General features: G+C 32.9%; 1 protein-coding gene across 1 annotated transcript; it reads right to left on the bottom strand.

Annotated features, from left to right (window-relative positions):
* Nucleotides 1-4,097: 4,097 nt before the first annotated feature.
* Nucleotides 4,098-13,670, bottom strand: LOC145002961 (uncharacterized). Its single transcript, XM_078962139.1, has 17 exons — nucleotides 13,629-13,670; nucleotides 13,528-13,556; nucleotides 13,241-13,376; nucleotides 12,963-13,159; nucleotides 12,752-12,872; nucleotides 12,499-12,678; nucleotides 12,345-12,413; nucleotides 12,186-12,267; nucleotides 8,796-8,957; nucleotides 8,449-8,706; nucleotides 7,971-8,352; nucleotides 7,511-7,789; nucleotides 6,860-7,422; nucleotides 6,346-6,743; nucleotides 5,524-6,073; nucleotides 4,908-5,285; nucleotides 4,098-4,534 (listed from the first exon to the last, which is right to left on the bottom strand). The coding sequence occupies exons 1-17, from the start codon at nucleotides 13,668-13,670 to the stop codon at nucleotides 4,098-4,100; spliced, it is 4,263 nt and encodes a 1,420-aa protein (XP_078818265.1).
* Between the last annotated feature and the right edge of the window lie 66 nt (nucleotides 13,671-13,736).

Raw genomic sequence — 13,736 nt, 5'->3', positions numbered from 1 at the left:
TAAGTTTAAACATTTGTTAAAACAACAACCCCAGAAGTTCAATGAAACCTTTACGGTGGAAATGGCCAATGGGAAAACCGAATCCACAGGGGAAATCTACATCGGATGTACCCTAACCCTGAACCAACACGTCTTTCGAATAGACTTAATGCCTATGTTCATTAGGAGTTTCGATGTGATTATTGGCATGGACTGGTTAAGCCTCTAACATGCTGAAATTATGTGTCACGAGAAGGTCGTTCGTGTTCGCCTTCCCAATCACGAAACCCTGGTTATTTATGGAGACAAACCGAGCACGAGCCTTCATCTTATCTCGTGCGTCCAGGCACAGAAACATCTACGAAAGAACGATTTGACATTTCTGGATCACATAGTGGCTAAAACCAAGGAAGAGACTAACATTCAAGACATTCCAGTAGCACGTGAATTCCCAAACGTATTTCCTGAAGATCTTCCTGGAGTACCCCCAGAGAGACAAGTTGAGTTCCGGATTGACCTCGTTCCAGGAGCAACCCCTCTCGCTAAATCGCCTTACCGGCTAACTCCTGCTGAAATGCAGGAATTGTCCTGTCAACTCAGCGAACTCCTGGGCAAGGGATTCATCCGACCTAGTTACTCGCCATGGGGAGCTCCGGTCCTCTTTGTAAAAAAGAAGGACAAATCTTTTAGGATGTGTATCGATTACAGGGAGCTAAACAAACTCACTGTCAAGAATCGCTACCCACTCCCACGAATCGACGATCTATTTGACCAACTCCAAGGGGCTAGTTACTTCTCTAAGATCGATCTACGGTCCGGGTACCATTAGCTTAAGGTCCGAGAAGAAGATATTCCCAAAACAGCTTTCCGAACTCGTTACGGACATTATGAATTTGTCGTAATGCCCTTCGGTCTAAAAAATGCCCCTACCGCATTTATGGACCTGATGAACCGAATCTGTCGACCATTCCTCGACAACTTTGTCATTGTCTTCATTGACGACACTCTCGTCTATTCCCGAAGCAAGGAAGAGCATGGCCAACATCTCCGACAAATCTTAGAAACTCTGCGAGCGGAAAAGCTATACGCAAAACTCTCCAAGTGTGAGTTCTGGCTCCGTAGTGTGAACTTCCTAGGTCATGTTGTTAGCCAGGAGGGAATTCATGTGGATCCCTCTAAGGTCAAAGTCGTCGAAGGATGGGCAGTCCCGACAACACCCACATAAATTCGCCAATTCTTAGGCTTAGCAGGCTACTATAGGAGGTTCATTCAAAACTTCTCTAAGATCGCCAATCCACTTACCTCACTTACACAAAAGGGCGTACCATTCAAATGGGGGGACAAACAATAAGTTGCATTCCGAACCCTGAAGCAAGCCCTCTGTACTGCCCCGGTACTATCTCTACCAGAGGGAACGGAAGATTTCGTGGTCTACTGTGACCACGTCAAATCAGGGATTAGGTTGCGTTCTCATGCAGCGTGGAAGGGTGATAGCTTACGCATCCCGCCAACTAAAGACACACGAAGTGAATTATACAACCCATGATCTGGAATTGGGAGTGGTGGTCTTTGCTCTGAAGATTTGGAGGCATTAACTTTATGGTACGAGGTGCACCATCTTCACGGACCACAAAAGTCTCCAGCATATCTTGAACTAGAAAGAGTTGAATATGAGGCAACGAAGATGGGTTGAATTACTAAACGATTACGAGTGCGAAATCAAGTACCACCCGGGCAAGCCCAACGTGGTAGCTGATGCATTGATCCAGAAGGAGTACTCTAATCGTCGTGCGAAAACTCTCTCAATAACCATCCAATCTCACCTAACCACTCAGATTGGGGTAGCCCAGTCAGAGGCCATGAAGACGGAAAACAGAGCAGGCGAAGCATTACGCGGAATGGAGAAGGATCTAGAGGTAAAAGAGGATGGAGTATACTACTTCATGAACCGTATTTGGGTCCCTAAACTCGGAGGATTTAGGGAGGTAGTCATGAATGAAGCTCACAAAACACGATACTCCATCCATCCCGGTTCGGGCAAGATGTACTTGGATATCAAACAACATTATTGGTGGCCTAAAATGAAGGCATAAATTGCCACCTATGTCAGCAAATGCCTTACTTGTTCCAAAGTAAAGGTGGAGTATCAGAAGCCCTCGGGGTTATTACAGCAACCGGTGATTCCCAACTAGGTGTTCATTAGGTATTTTTGAACTAAATGTTCAGTAGGTGTTTTTGAACTAGGTGTTCATTAAGTATTTTTGAACTAAGTGTTCACCAGGTATTTTTGAACTACGTGTTCACCAAATGTACTCTAAATATCCTGGTAGTTGCGCCTAAAGGATAATATCGGCAACTGAGCCTAATAGAGAACATAATAATCCTGGCAGTTACGCCTAAAAAATAATATTGGCAGTTGTGCCTAATAGAGAATATCATAATCCTGTAAGTTGTGCGTAAAGGATTATATTGGCAGTTGTGCCTAATAGAAAACATTGGCAGCTGTGCCATACACAATAATGGACTTCGTGCCTATTCCTTAGGAATAAAAAGTAAAGGATATATGATTCTTAGTGTAGGTTCTTAAGAAATAAAGAAGATAATGGGGATGGGTAATTGAGTTGATTGTTTGATGATTAAACATAATAATTATATTATTGTAGGTTGAAAACCCTATGTACTCACCAGATTTCTTAAGCTGACCCACTCAGTTTATTTGTATCACATGTATCGATACGAAACTACTTTACACTGAGAGATTTAAAGAAGATGTAGATCGCTAGTGTAAATAAATGTAAAGTTTGTTTATGTTTATGTTTTAGTATTTACGATGACATCCCAAATTTTTAATATGAGCAAAATACATTTATTCGAAAATGCTTTGATAATATATTTATCATATTTTTTTGGAAACAAATTCCACAATACTTTTCTTTAAAATGATACGCTGATTTTTAATATAAAACATAAGCAAGTTGGTCTTTTCTAGCCGTGAATTTGGGGATGTCACAGAACACACCCATGGTTACAAAGTTCAACGGGTTGTACAACAACCTATAAAATTAACGCAAAAATGAACAGATTGGTGAAGACGTTTTCAACGTGATGCTAGAAATTTTGTTAGGAAAATAACGGGAAGACATTCAAATATGTTGACTTTTGGAACGTTGTAGCCGGTAGCCCGAGATAACGAGAGATAGAGAAGAAAAACTGTTAAAGAATCGTGTTATTTCATCTATTAAAGAATCGGGAGTTGATTAGGTTCCCCACAACTACATGTTGAAAGTTTAAGTCTCACCAAAAAAATATATAGATTTAGAAGTAAAATAATAAATATATTTGTTAACTATTCAAAAAAAGTCTATTGATTTATTAAACTACTAGGTTAAAACCCGTGGAACCCACGAGTGCTGTTTTTGAATTGAATTTAAAAATTAATTATTTAATAAAATATTATATCAATAATTCTGATAACTTGTAAATTGTAATATTGAATATTTAAATAATTTTTTTTATTGGTAATTATTTAATTACTAACTAAATGAGAAGTATTTAATTAGGAATGAAGATTTTTGAAAACTATTTTTTTTTATTCATCATTCTAATTGGACATATGCAGATGATACAATACTAATGTGTGTAATGAAATTAACATAAAATACAACAATACGTAATTATAAAAAAATACAATAATATGATGGATTAAGTGTGATTTCCTAAAATTGAATAAAACGACGTTACAAAAAAGTTGGCTACAAATTTCGAAAAACTTCCTTATAAACAACATTGGAAGTTTTATTTGTGAGTTTGCCATCTTTATCTAAAATTAATAATTTTAATCCCTCTCTACTCTGAACTCTAGATAAGGCAACATACAATTGTCCATGTGAAAAAACTGGATCTTTCAGAAACACACCAACCTTTGACAACGATTGTCCTTGACTTTTGTTAATAGTCATTGCAAAACATACAGCCAAAGGAAACTGTCTTCTTGTGAATTTGAAGGGAATCTTTTTTTCTGATGGAGTTAAAGACATTCTTGGAATAAAAGTCCGATTTCCAATATTAGTTCCAGTTATTATACGTGCCTCAATAACACGTTTGCCCAATGATAACACCTATAGTCTTGTGCCATTACATAAGCCGTTTTTTTGATCAATATTTCTCAGTAACATTACTGGAACACCAATTTTTAAAAGTAATTTATGATTTGGTAAACCGGATACTTTGAGTCCATTTAATACATCAGGAGAGTATAGATTTGCATCAAATTGATCATGGAGAAATTCGGATTCACATATGCAGTTTGAACTTAAATATTCAACTTGATCTCCTGGAAACTTCTTAAGTAAACGGTCGTTTATTTCCTGGACAACTTCATTTTTTGGAGCAAGTATCGCTCTTTCTTTGAAATAATTTATATCGCTATAGTACTCTAAAATTGAAGGATATACAAACTCAATTAAGGAACCTATAGGATCATGTGAATCAATAATGAGAATATCATCCGGAATATCGATAATCGTTTCACCGTCGTTCGGACCACCAAGTTTTCCTTCTCATATATCCAACAACCAATTTGCAAAATCTCTTATTTTTCCTATATCTGATTGATCCCTTCCAACAGTTAGCCTCATGTTTTTTTGTTAATCTATGGACTTTGCAATGTTCCCATAAATATGAAGAACTCAAAGAAGCATTTACAATGTTCTGTCTATTGCCACCCGGCACAACAGGTAGAATTTGTCTAAAATCTCCTCCAAAGACAATAACTTTCCCTCCAAATGGAATATTTGAGATGGTTGAATTTACGCACCTTAATAAATCCTTCAAAGTTCGATCTAAAGCTTCAAATGCATGCTTATGGACCATAGGTGCTTCATCCCAAATTATCAAAGAGGTTTTCCTTATTAAGCTTGCCAACTCACCGTCTGGATTTATGTTACAAAAAGAATCCTCTGTAAGCTCAAATGGAATTATAAATCGAGAGTGTGCTGTTCTACCACCGGGCAATAATAAGGAAGCAATACCACTTGAAGCAACATTTAATACAATATTTCCTTCAGATCTAATTGCTGCAGATATTGTTTTCCATAAAAAAGTTTTACCCGTTCCACCATACCCGTAAACAAAGAAGACACCTCCTTTATTTTGTTGAATAGCACTCTTGATGTTTAGGAAAATGTTCCGTTGCTCATTTGTTAATGCAAGAAACATACGATCATAGTCATTCTTTATCACGGGAATGTCGTAATCTAGTTCCTCGGTGATAAGTCGATTGTTTGAAGAAGAAACGGATTCAACATCTGGGTATGGCATGTTTTTGAAGTTTTTGAGAGTAGAGTTGTTTCGAAGTAAAATTTGTTGTATTTCGAACAAAGTTAAGTTCTTAAGTTCATCTACTCCGAGAGACAATTCCGCACGAAAATATTAAATAATTAATAAAATACGTGGTTGATATTTAATAATTTCATTACTAATTATTTAATGGGTGTTGAAAAATAAAAATAAATTAATTTAAAAAAATAAGAAAAAATGTAATACCTGCTGACTTAAATCTTCGTCGTTGGCTATATAGAATTCCATCTGCCAAATATTCCCATGTATTTTCCCAAACGATCTCTGGTTTAAACATAGTATTACACATCAACAATGTAGCAAATAAAAAGCGTAGATAAAAACCAGATCCAGAATGACTTGCTTCTTTAATTGCATCAATGTATTCCTTGTCATCATCTAATAGCCCGAGTGCATAACAGGCATCTCTAAAAGAAGAATGTGTTTCTCCATTTACCGTGCGAATTTCATCAAATGATGTTGGTCCTTTTACTTTATTTAAAAGAATCCTTAAGAAATATGCTTCACCTAGTTTAGGTGAAACTGAATGAATTCTACCGATGGCTTTTCCTACTTTCCTTCGCTTCCAAAACCGACCATTTAATATCCAAACAAACTTTGTAGGGAATTCAACATATGTGAGTTTTCGTGCTTCACTGTCGATTGCATTACACTCCATCCAAGCTGTGAACTTTGAAGCGGCAACAGAAGGTTTGTCAAGAACATCATCAATATCATCATCTTCGCCATATACAATCTATTGTTGTTTAGGAAGATGAAAAGGTAGTCTAACAACAGAAGGATATCTGCAATGAACATCATATCTAAAAATTCGCCATGATGTTTCACATGCTGATAAATATCTACAATCGTAATATTCAGCTATTTCATCGACCACATCATTATTTTCACATTCATTGTTGGTTGGTACAACAACAACTGTAGCTCTCTATCAGGACCCTTATTTATGTATTTAAACAAATACTTTATAGAAGATCCCTGATTGCACCATTCAATATTAATATGTGCCTGATATCTTTTCAATAGATATTTGTTGTATGGAACAACATTTCTATTATCCAACCTTACACCTGATTTTTCTACAAAATGACCATCGTTTCTTCGCCTATATAACGGAAAACCATTCTGATCAACAGACGAATGATTAATGAATTGTTTTGGAAAGTTTTTAGAGCACTTTTTATCCACCATGCATGGACAATTCATATTTTCAGCTCCACATGGACCATGAATCATAAACTCATTTACAAGTGAATACAATTCAGGATCTTCAATTCTGTCTGGTATCTCTGCTGAAATTATTGGATCGATAAGTTCAACAGTTGGTAGCTTGTTGTCAGAATGCATGAATAGACATATATGACTATGCGGCAAACCTCTTTTTTGAAATTCAATGGTATAAACATCTGTAAAAGAATTTGACAAAAAATAAAAGAGAATGTGATTAGATATCAAAACATATTTAAAATATAATAATAAGATCAATGTTTTATAAAAAAATTAAAAATATAGTTTTAATTACATGCTTGAACTTTGCCGAAAATTTGATTCTCCCTTAAGTCTTTAATGAATGCATCAAGCTTGATCTTAAACAACCTACATAGTATATCAGGTCTGTCTTCTGGTTGAAGTGAAGTATCCTTAAGAAACCTTTTAATCTCAGGCCATTTGGGATTACACGTAAAGGTTATGAAGAAATCAGGATATCCAAACCATTTACATAGTGACATGGCATCCAAATAGTTTTGCAGCATATAACGTGCACCTCCGGTAAAGGATGAAGGTAATATGACACGTTGGCCGACATTCGAGATATCAGTCGTTCCTTGAGCTTTTTGGTTACGTAAATTTTCATAAGAATCACATCTAAGAACATGTTGTTGCCTACGTATGTAGTACATTCTCTCCGTTTCCATCATAGTATAGGCATCTACCAGAAATTGTTGAAACAACCTTCTTGAATTAAGTATGAGAGAGAACGAATGATCTCTGTCTTGAATCCTATAAGCGAAATATTCTCTCATTGTACATTTCGCACGCTTGCTGTTGGTCGTAAATGACACACCTCTATGAAGAATGTCAACACTATAACCATCATCCCCATATGGAAATAGCAATGGATATTGGAGAGGAAGGTACGAAGGATGCAATTCACTGATACGTTGTAGACAACCATTTTTTTGTTTGAACGACGATATCCCTCTTTTCGATTGAATCCAAAATGTCACCAATTATTAAAGCAGCAACCTCAGAAGCAGTCGGTAGGTTATATGTTCTTCCATCTTGCTCCCTTCTCCCGATAAGTCGTAATTTCATATCAACTTCTGGATTTTTTTGAAAAGTATCTCTTACCATTCTATAAGATCTAACCAAGACATTATTTGAATCCAACATCACCTTAATATCTTTAACAATATCACTATCAGTTGATGTTGATTGATCTTTGTCACCACTAAAATAAATAAATTTATACATAATATTAGTAATACATACATAATATATATATATATATATATATATATATATATATATATATATATATATATAAATAGATTATGAATAAGAAGTTTGAGAAAATACCGAAACATCTTTGTCTATTTGTAATTTCGTTGTCAGTGTCATAAATGTATAACTGAGAGAATTTTGGTTCCGATCCTTTTGCTGGCAAAAGACTTCCAATACTATGATAATTTTGACCACCCAATCTGAAAATGTAAGGAGCGTTTCCTCTATTGATTGAAGAGTCAATTTTACCACCCATCGACGTGAAAGAAAACATTGAATTGTAACGTCGAATGTTTTTCATGAAGTGTTTGCTTTTTGAATCCATATTTCGAAACATTCTTTCATAAGTAGGGGGTGCATTCTTTAAGTCTGGAAGTTGAACTTTTTCGTAACCACAACATAATGAATAATCCGTGTTCCCATTTTCTTTACCTCTAATGGATTCATTTCTCCATAACTTTGCACGACATGTTTGACATACAACATCTTGATCACCATGATCAAAATTTTCTGTAAAATAAAAGCGTTGAATAAAATATCAATGAATTTTATAATTATATAGAACATAGTATCTGAAATGTAAAATGGATTTTATTTTTTCATTACCATTTGAGATACCAACTATACGATTTTCATTGTTCACTTGATGTATATTTTCTATATCTTCTGTCAAATCAATCAATGGGATAGGGGATAAATGTCTTGTCTTCGTTTTTAATTTATGACATCCTGGATTTAACTTGATTGATGATGAAGAAGTTGTTACTGTAGATGCATTTTTTGATGTCATATCATTTGAAAGTACATGGTACTGTCTTTTCTTTGCTAATTTGGAAGTGATATATTTATCGAAACCAATGTTATCTGAATAAAATAAAAATAAAATAGTTAACTAAATAAATAAATATTTACATAATGGATAATAGTATATTTTAAAAACCATAAATAATTACCATTCGTAATGTTAGATAACGGATTTATAACATTTGTAATGTTAGAAAATGGAGTTCTAACATCTGTAAAGGAAGGACAGTATTGTATGGTTGTGTTATGCTTTGCAGGTGTTGTAAATGAATTGACATTTTGAGTTTGACGAACAATGTTGGTTGATTGATCTGCAAATAGAAATAACTTATAAAACTTGTAAATATATGTATTCAACTATATAACAGTAAAAGATGGAATATAAAATACTAATACGGTTATAGTTAATGGTTTTTTTGAAGAGATGCTGTAATGATATACTTGGAACGTTTGGTATTGTTTTTATTTTCTTCGATCTTTTATTTTCCAAATATATTTTTCTTTGTCTTCTTTTCTCTTTGGCCTGCATGTGGTACATGTTACTGTTGTTTTCTGCATAAGAAGACATAGGTTAGGAAATGAAATGTGAAATTATGTACATAATATGTTTATATAATACAATTGAAGTTAGTTAGAATTAAATAAATAATGATAATAAAGTAAATGTATTTAAAAAGTTACATTTATTAATTTGTTTATTAAAATGTTAGCATCATGACTCATCATCCTCATTTCCAACCTAGGGTTTATTCGATTTAAATTTACTGTTTCCCCAATTTCAACCAATCGTGGGTTCGGATGATATCAGGGGTTAAAACCCTAGATCTCCATGGAATCAATGAAGGTAAAATTGTGTGATACACGATAATCGTGATGATTATAAATTGCTTATTGATCTTATGTATCTATTCAAGATTATATTTTTACAATTAGAAAAGCATCTATTACAGCATATTGATTATTGTTGTAAATTTCAACCATAAATTCATAGAGAAAACAAAGTGATCTAAACTGATAATACTAACCTGACATATGGATATGGAAATCTTGCAGGTAGAACTGGAATGAGGATTACAACTTTAACGAGCAGTTTGATGTAAGCTTCATGAAAAAAAAAATCGCAGAAACAATTGAACATTAAGAAGACGAATGAGGTGTTTCAAAATTTTGGATTTCACGTTTTGAGTTAAAGTTATATGCTTGAATATTGGAAAAAGATTACGATTATATGATTTTATTGTTGTTGGATCTTTATTAGATATAATTTTCTTCCTGATTTTTTGGAATTTAAAAGATTACAACTAAAAATTAGTTTAATATTCAAATTTCATCTAAAAAAGGAGTATAGAATATTAGGAAATAGTTGGTTGAATATAGGTTATTTACAGAAGATAAGTAAATATGCTGCAACCATTACAAAAATGTATGAATTAATTTTAGAGAATCAAAGATATAAATTTTGTTTACAATTGGTTATTGATTATTTATTAAAAATAACATATTTATCATGACAAAAATAATAGTTATTCTAAATAATAGACATAAATGTTCCATGTTTAAAATAATCAACATAAAGATGCGAAGGTGATTATGGTTAATATTCATTATTGGAGTCAAATGCAGTTCACGTGTAAAAGCAAAAATGTTCGCATTTGGTAATACAAGTCAAAATTAGGTTTCGCATATGAGGTTGTATGGATTGGGGTTAAAGATGCGAAGGTGATTATGGTTAATATTCATTTCGTATTTGGTGAGACAAACAACTCAAATGCGAATGAACTAAAAAAAAAAATGACTGGAACATGCGAAGAAAGTGGGTGAATGAAGAATGTGAATTTTACAGTAGAATGCGAATTGGGGAAGAAAGCTAAGAATTTCGCATTTTTATTATACAAATTGATTGATTGATTGATTTGTCTTAATTGTTAATTGCGACATATGAAATACTTATCAAGTTAGGGGAAATATGGTCATTTTGAAGTAAAAGAAGCATTGGTTATTAAATGAATCATACGAAGGATCTGTTATTTGATTTTGGAATTGGGGCGAATAATCGAACCATTTGGAGTTGCGAATTTGATTTTGAAAAGCCAATTAGTTGGGTTCGCATATAAAACAGATAAGTTTTGATTTTGGATTAGCAATTGGGTTAATTGGTTTATTGATTGAGGGACGATTCGTGAAGAAAAATGCGAAGTCAAGAAGGACTGTGAAATGTGATTTGTTCAATATTGGAGTCAAATGCAGTTCACGTGTAAAAGCAAAAATGTTCGCATTTCGTAATACAAATCAAAATTGGGTTTCGCATATGAGGTTGTATGGATTGGGGTTAAAGATACGAAGGTGATTATGGTTAATATTCATTTCGTATTTGGTGAGACAAACAACTCAAATGCGAATGAACTAAAAAAAAAATGACTGGAACATGCGAAGAAAGAGGGTGAATGAAGAATGTGAATTTTACAGTAGAATGTGAATTGGGGAAGAAAGCTAAGAATTTCGCATTTTTATTATACAAATTGATTGATTGATTGATTTGTTTTAATTGTTAATTGCGATATATGAAATACTTATCAAGTTAGGGGCAATATGGTCATTTTGAAGTAAAAGAAGCCTTGGTTATTAAATGAATCATACGAAGGATCTGTTATTTGATTTTGGAATTGGGGCGAATAATCGAACGATTTGGAGTTGCGAATTTGATTTTGAAAAGCCAATCAGTTGGGTTCGCATATGAAAACAGATAAGTTTTGATTTTCGATTAGCAATTGGGTTAATTGGGTTATTGATTGAGGGACGATTCGTGAAGAAAAATGCGAAGTCAAGAAGGACTGTGAAATGTGATTTGTTCAATATTGGAGTCAAATGCAGTTCACGTGTAAAAGCAAAAATGTTCGCATTTGGTAATAGAAATCAAAATTGGGTTTCGCATATGAGGTTGTATGGATTGGGGTTAAAGATGCGAAGGTGATTATGGTTAATATTAATTTCGCATTTGGTGAGACAAACAACTCAAATGCAAATGAACTAAAAAAAAAAATTACTGGAACATGCGAAGAAAGAGGGTGAATGAAGAATGTGAATTTTACAGTAGAATGCGAATTGGGGAAGAAAGCTAAGAATTTCGCATTTTTATTATACAAATTGATTGATTGATTGATTTGTCTTAATTGTTAATTGCGATATATGAAATACTTATCAAGTTAGGGACAATATATTTTATTTGAGTTATAACCAAAATCAACTAACTTGTCCAATTTAAAACAATAAAAGTATCCAAAAATATTCAAACCAATAATATTTGACATCCTAAATACCCCAAAATAAAAATCATACCAAGCAATTAAAATATCTTTATAACCAAAACAAATGATCAAAATATGTTAAATGTGTCTTATAACCGATAGACACTCACTTTTCAATTTTTGGAATCAAGAGTGGAGTTTCCTCTGCGGTTGACTTTCTTTTAGCCTTAGTTGAACTTAAATCATATCCAGAATCAACATCATAAATTTCTTGGAGGTTGCGCTTCAAATCACCTGATATTTTGCAAGGACTTGTTGCGGTTGACTTATCAACTGTTGAGGGTGTAAAACTTTCGTCTGTTTGTGAGATCACATCCTAATTTAAAAAAAAATGTTTGATTCCTAAAAAAAATAACTAATATAATTAAAAGTTTATAAAATAAAATGAAAAACCTTTTGAACAGGCTGTACAACATCATCGGATTCCAAAGCAACTTGATTTAAGGCGACAGATTGATTACTCTAAAAAATAAAATGGAAATATGTTAATCGTTATGTACTTTAACATTAAAGAATTGTAAATTTTCAACAATAAAAAATTACATACCATAAGTTCTATTTTACTTTCCAATTCACAAACAATGGACATATCTTCTGTAACTCTGAGAACTGTGTAGATGTTATTATAGTTGTTGACATTGTATTCTGTAATATCTACAACAAAACCAAACTTGCGGTTTTTCAACACATTAAGTTGCATTGGAAATAGGGCATCACTGTCTCCGGCCTGTAAGATATATTTTAATAAATTAAAAAAATTAAGTAAATGTTTTCTGATTTTAAAGGTATGAATAATATACCGCATCATGTATCTTTTTCAACTCGTAGGCACTTATATTTAACAACCTCATTGCTTCCCTATCAAAAAGAGTCAATCCAATGGTTCCAGTACAATCTTGTACGTTAATTGGAATTATATACCTAAAACAAAAAATAATTATGTCATTGTTAGTGTTGTTTTAAGATTGACAAAATTAATAGAAATAAATATGTCTATACTTTATAACTGACTGAAATTCAGATTTTTTGCATTGTGCATTTGTACACTCGACAACCATAGTTTCAGAAATTCCCTCAGGGTTGGTATACGAATGATTGGTTTTGGGAACAGGGATAACTTTTTTTCCACATTTTTTGCATGTTTCATAATACCATGGTAGATTCTGCCTTATATTAACAATGGAAGCAACTAATAAAAACTTCATTTCCTGTATCATATAAAATGTAAAAATTATTAAAATAAATTATGCAAAAATAAAATGTAAAACATATAAAATAATGCAATATACCTTAATTGGTTCGGTGATCTCACAGATTGTTTTTAATGGAAAATTGCCCTTAAAGTCATCTGTATATGAAGAAGAGTAGCTTTGAAGTGTAGTTATGCTTTTTTCAGTTATACCGAAATTGTCATGACATTTCAACCTGTAATGTTTAATTTAGATTCATGAATATTAGGTTTTGTGTTTTTTTTAAGTTAAAATACATTATAAAAAAATAAAAAACAATTGGAAACTAACTTATTTTTAAACTCATTTATTTCATAAATGTCAGAATTTATGAACAATTTCGTTACTTCAAAATGACTTTTAGCTTCACCAAGACCTGTAAAAAATGTATATCCAATTATTAAAATTTATATAAAAACAGTAATTATAAACATCTATATATAAAGACTGAATACAAACCATTCCAAATGTTTAGCTTCAAAAACTGCATCACGATAACAACAAAATTAACAGTCGAGTTATTTTTTAGGTATTCTGAAATTTGATATGCTTGACT

Source organism: Lactuca saligna, chromosome 6, assembly GCF_052625555.1.
Source record: "Lactuca saligna cultivar CGN05327 chromosome 6, ASM5262555v1, whole genome shotgun sequence".
Lineage (NCBI taxonomy): Eukaryota > Viridiplantae > Streptophyta > Magnoliopsida > Asterales > Asteraceae > Lactuca > Lactuca saligna.
Note: the sequence above shows the minus strand (reverse complement) of the source record. Positions and strands in the feature narration are given on the sequence as shown.